At 61.5% G+C, this 4,815-nt stretch overlaps 1 protein-coding gene across 2 annotated transcripts in view; it reads left to right on the forward strand.

Moving 5' to 3' along the window:
* RIC8A (RIC8 guanine nucleotide exchange factor A) overlaps positions 1-4,815 on the forward strand; it is a 6,037-nt gene that overhangs the window by 341 nt on the left and 881 nt on the right. The window contains exons 2-10 of one of the 2 annotated variants that reach the window (XM_025051083.1): positions 100-198; positions 462-509; positions 597-1,187; positions 1,624-1,715; positions 2,251-2,401; positions 3,438-3,533; positions 3,613-3,757; positions 3,837-3,981; positions 4,259-4,498. In XM_025051083.1, coding sequence (XP_024906851.1) covers positions 100-198; positions 462-509; positions 597-1,187; positions 1,624-1,715; positions 2,251-2,401; positions 3,438-3,533; positions 3,613-3,757; positions 3,837-3,981; positions 4,259-4,498 — 1,607 coding nt within the window. The remainder of the gene's footprint in view (positions 1-99; positions 199-461; positions 510-596; positions 1,188-1,623; positions 1,716-2,250; positions 2,402-3,437; positions 3,534-3,612; positions 3,758-3,836; positions 3,982-4,258; positions 4,499-4,815) is intronic. The other variant, XM_006917927.3, reaches the window with a different exon arrangement.

The raw sequence follows: 4,815 nt of genomic DNA on the forward strand, positions 1-4,815 counted from the left end.
CGCACTCCCGGCTTCCCCCGCGCGCGCGGAGCCCGGGCGGGGCGGGTGGACTCGGACCCGGAATCGCGGAGCGAGGCCCCTCCCGCCTTCTTGGCGCAGGGTATCCGGGGCGCCATGGAACCCGGTGCGGTTGTGGATGCCGTGGAGACGGGGAAGGAAGACGTAATTATGGAGGCTCTGCGCACGTACAACCGGGAGGTGAGTGGGAGCCGTGCCTGGAGGCGGTGGGCAGGGCGGGGTGCGCGCGTGGCGGACAGAGGCTGCGTGAGTGTGGGGGGAAAGACAGCGCAGCGCGGAGGGGCGCCGATTCCGCGAGGAATGTCTGGGGGGAGGGTCGGGGTGCGTGCCTAGGGCAGGTGTGTGGGGCGGAGCTCCATCCTTTCAGAGTGGTTCCTCATCCGGGGAGCTGCGCCCTGCCCCGTGTGGACCTGAGGTTCCTGAATCTCTGGGTTTCTCTGCAGAACTTCCAGAGCTTCACGTTTGATGATGCCCAACAGGAGAACAGGAAGGTGGGTGCCTACCAAGAGGTAAAGGGGCAGGGACGGGTGGCCCCTGGTGGAGGGGCCTGGTGGAGCTGCTATTTTTTCTACCCACAGAGACTGGCGGAGCTGCTAGTGTCCGTCCTGGAGCAGGGCTTGCCACCCTCCCACCGCGTCACCTGGCTGCAGAGCATCCGCATCCTGTCCAGGGACCGCAGCTGCCTGGATACTTTCACCAGCAGCCAGAGCCTGCAGGCACTCGCCCGCCACGCTGGCATCTTCATCTCCGAGGGGTCAGTTTCTGAGCCCCTAGACATGGATGTCGTGCTTGAATCCCTCAAGTGCTTGTGCAACCTTGTGCTCAGCAGCCCGGTCGCACAGATGCTGGCAGCGGAGGCCCGCCTGGTGGTGAGGCTCGCAGAGCGCGTGGGGCTGTCCGACGAGAGCAGCTTCCCACATGACGTCCAGTTCTTTGACTTGCGCCTCCTCTTCTTGCTGACGGCACTTCGCGTGGACGTGCGCCGGGAGCTGTTTCAGGAGCTGCAGGGCGTGCGCCTGCTGACCGATGCACTGGAGCGAACGCTGGGCGTGAGCCCCAAAGGGAGAGCCCCGGAGCTCCTTCCTCCTCCGGAGGCTGAGCGGGCCATGGAGGTCCTCAAGGTGCTCTTCAACATCACCTTTGACTCCGTCAAGAGGGAGGTGGACGAGGTGAGGCTGACCTGCACCGTGGGGGTGCTCGCTTAACAGCTCGGATATCGGGACCTGCCTTGCTGATGAGCACCATGAAGTTTCTGGGTGCTCGACATGGAGAGGACAGGAGGCAAGGAGGTGCCCGTTCTGGGAAAGGGCATCAAGGAAGGTTTCTGAGGGACGTGGAGTGCAGGGCTTTTGCTGCTTGGCAGGGGGGGCTACATGGTGAGAAGTTGTGGGCAAGTCCCCTCCATGAGACTGAGAGTGTGGGGCCAGGACACAGGGTGCGATGGCCTCCCAAGGGGACCCATTGCCATTCATGAGAGGGTTAGGGGGAGCAATGCCCAAGACAAGATGCAGTAGTTCCAGAGTGGGGCAGACAGTGGGACCTCAGGTGGCAGTGGTGGGGACAGGTGCGGCTCTCTGTCTCAAAAACCCCTTTTTCTTTGGTCAGGAAGATGCTGCCCTTTACCGGCACCTGGGTACCCTTCTACGACATTGTGTGATGGTCGCTGCTGCCGGGGACCGCACAGAGGAGTTCCACGGGTGAGGGTGGGGTCTGTCATCCTGGAGGGAAGTGTGTTCATCTGTCTAGACTGTGGCTCCCGGTCCCGCTGCTGGACCAGGCTCCACCTAGAGAGCCTTCGTCCGTCTGGGTGGGACCAGACGAGTGCGTTTTCAGCCAGCCTCGGCTTTTGTTGTATACTAGGATGAGAGCTGTGAGTGAGGGACAGGAGTGTGCCTTTGGCCCTTGGGTAGTGGCAGTGGATGGTCACTCGTTTTCCGTTCCCAGTGACCTGCGTTTGGGTAGCTTGTGGTTTTCCAGAAACTACCTGTGATGTTTTAGCTCAGACAGAGGGTGGTAGTTGGGGCATCTGTAGAGTGCCTCCCTCCTCAGGGACCCACCCCATTGGGCAAGCATGCCCAAGATCAGTCCCCCACTTCAGCTCTGGCCCCTGGAGCTGCTCTTAGGCTCCTGAATGCCAGCTCATGTCACGTGCAGCCTCAGCAGGGTACACCATGCATTGTGCCTGTGCTAGGAGACTGGACTTACCAAGCTTCCCTCCCCACTTGTCCCCAGCCACACAGTGAATCTCCTGGGGAACTTGCCCCTCAAGTGTCTGGACATCCTCCTCACGCTGGAGCCACATGAAGGCTCCCTGGAGTTCCTGGGAGTGAACATGGATGTGATCCGTGTCCTCCTCAGCTTCTTGGAGAGGCGTCTGAACCAGGTGGGCAGGGGGACCTGTGGTGGGGGCTGCCCAGGAGCTTGGGCTTTCCTAAGCAGCTGTGGCCACTGCCTCTGCGAAGTCTGCACTGGTCAGTGGCGATCAGCTCAGTGGTGTGATTTGAGTGATTCCTCCAGCCGCTGTGTTGTCCAGCCAGGCCCCTCATCCCTGAGCAGCACGTGGACCCTCCCACACATGCCCGAGGGTTTCACTTTTGTGGGTTACTGCAAGGAATCAAGTGTTCAGAGTCAAGTGATGTAATTGTTTTCTGGATCTCTGGTTCCTTCTTGAGTGGTCCAGAGAAGTCCCAGTCCCTGCTAGCGACCTTAGACTCGTGTCACTGTGCGCAGGCACCCCTTGGTGACCAGCATCAGCTGTCCCGTGAACCTCGGTCCAGAGGCTCCCTGATCCTGCAGCTGCAGCAGAGGATGTTAGCCAGCGGGGCCCTGGGCAGCCCCTCTGGGAGCTTGCAGACCTGTTGGCTAAATAGTGGGGACCTCTCAGAAGTTCACGTTGCCTGTGTGCACTGTGGGCTGGGTCACACACGCTGGGCATTGGGTGTTGGCTGTGATCGTCTCTTCTTATTACTATCACTGCTGGTGTTGGGATCCATGGAGGTGATGGGAGGCCGGGGAGGGACAGACGCTTCCTGCTGTCTGAAAATCGCAGAGTAGGGGTTTCCCCCGTTTCTTTGTCTGCCACTTTCTGAAGGCAGCTTGCGTGCCAGTGGTGTGCTCACAGCTACGAACACTGTCTCCCCCGCGTCCCTGTCTTACGGATGAGGAAGCTAGACTTGGGGCAGTTAAGTTACTGGTTCTCCATCACAGCATCCAAGTGGCCTCACGGATGAGGTTCCAGCACGGTCTCTCGAAACTCACACAGACACCCACTGCCCTGCTCCTGGTTCTTGGCCCCGCCGCTGGCTCGCTGCAGCAAGGCCTCGTCCTGACTGCTTCCTGCCGGACCGTGTGGCACATTGTAGCCTTCTGGCCACCGGTCAGCAGCTGGCACAGCCCCTCTGACACAGGCCCCTCTGCAGACACACAGGCTGAAGGAGAGCGTGGCACCCGTGCTGAGTGTGCTGACCGAGTGTGCCCGCCTGCACCGCCCCGCCAGGAAGTTCCTGAAGGCCCAGGTACAGCAGGGGGGATGGTGGTGAGTCCCCGCTCACCCCAGCCACTCCCGCCAAGGCTGAGGGACGCCTGCCTCCCCAGGTGCTGCCGCCACTGAGGGATGTGAAGACCCGGCCGGAAGTGGGGGAGCAGCTGCGGAACAAGCTGGTTCGCCTCATGACGCACCTGGACACCGACGTGAAGAGGGTGGCCGCAGAGTTCCTGTTCGTACTGTGCTCTGAGAGTGGTGAGTGCGAGCCAGGCTGCCGCGCGGCACCCCCTAACCCCCCGGCAGCCTGGCACGCTGACCTCTGCCCGCCCCACAGTGCCCCGTTTCATCAAGTACACGGGCTACGGCAATGCCGCCGGCCTCCTGGCTGCCCGGGGCCTCATGGCAGGCGGCCGGCCTCAGGGCCAGTACTCGGAGGACGAGGACACGGACACGGACGAGTACAAGGAAGCCAGGGACAGGTGTGTGCCCCGCAACCTTGGGCTTCCTCACTCGGCACCCGTCCCCAGCCCTTGGGGACCTGCAGGGTTGGGGGGGGGCAGCATGACAAACGGTTAAGACCTTTCAGAGTGTGGCATTTCTTGAGTGCCGTGGACCCTGACGTGAGGATGTTTCATTGAGGACAGAGGGGAAAGGGGCCCGGCCGTCTGGGGTCCCAGGTGGCAGGAGCTAGCTAACTGTTGCTCCGGGGAGTGGTCTCTTCCCGAAGTCGCTTCCCCCTTCCCACCTTCCCTGCAGGAAATGGGTTTCTTGCCAGCCTGGGCACAAGCGGGCCGATGTGGGACTGCACCACTGCAGGCAGCCCCTCCTGCTTGGAGAGCCACTAACGCGTTCTCCATGCCTCCTCTCTGGGAGCAGCATAAACCCGGTGACTGGGAGGGTGGAAGAAAAGCCACCCAACCCCATGGACGGCATGACGGAGGAGCAAAAGGAGCACGAGGCTATGAAGCTGGTGAACATGTTCGACAAGCTCTCCAGGTATGTGGCGTGGCGAGGAGGTCCGTCCTGTGCTGTCCACCCTGGGAGGTGGGGTGGGACAAGGGCTACGGGTCCTGACGAGGCTGTGTTACTTGTTTGAAATCACCTGCTGTGGAGGAAATCCCTGAGGCTAGAATCGGGGTTCAGGTCAGCACTGTGCCCATTTTGCAGATGGAAGCTGAGGCCCAGAGAAATTGAGAGACTGCCTCAAAGCCATGAGGTGTAGCAGTCAGGGTTCAGGCCTGGCTGACAGGTTCCCATGCAGACTTCCCCAGTGAGCAGAGCAGCCAGGGGCGGGCGGAGCCCAGCACACCTTT

This window comes from Pteropus alecto, unplaced genomic scaffold, assembly GCF_000325575.1.
Source record: "Pteropus alecto unplaced genomic scaffold, ASM32557v1 scaffold1978, whole genome shotgun sequence".
Lineage (NCBI taxonomy): Eukaryota > Metazoa > Chordata > Mammalia > Chiroptera > Pteropodidae > Pteropus > Pteropus alecto.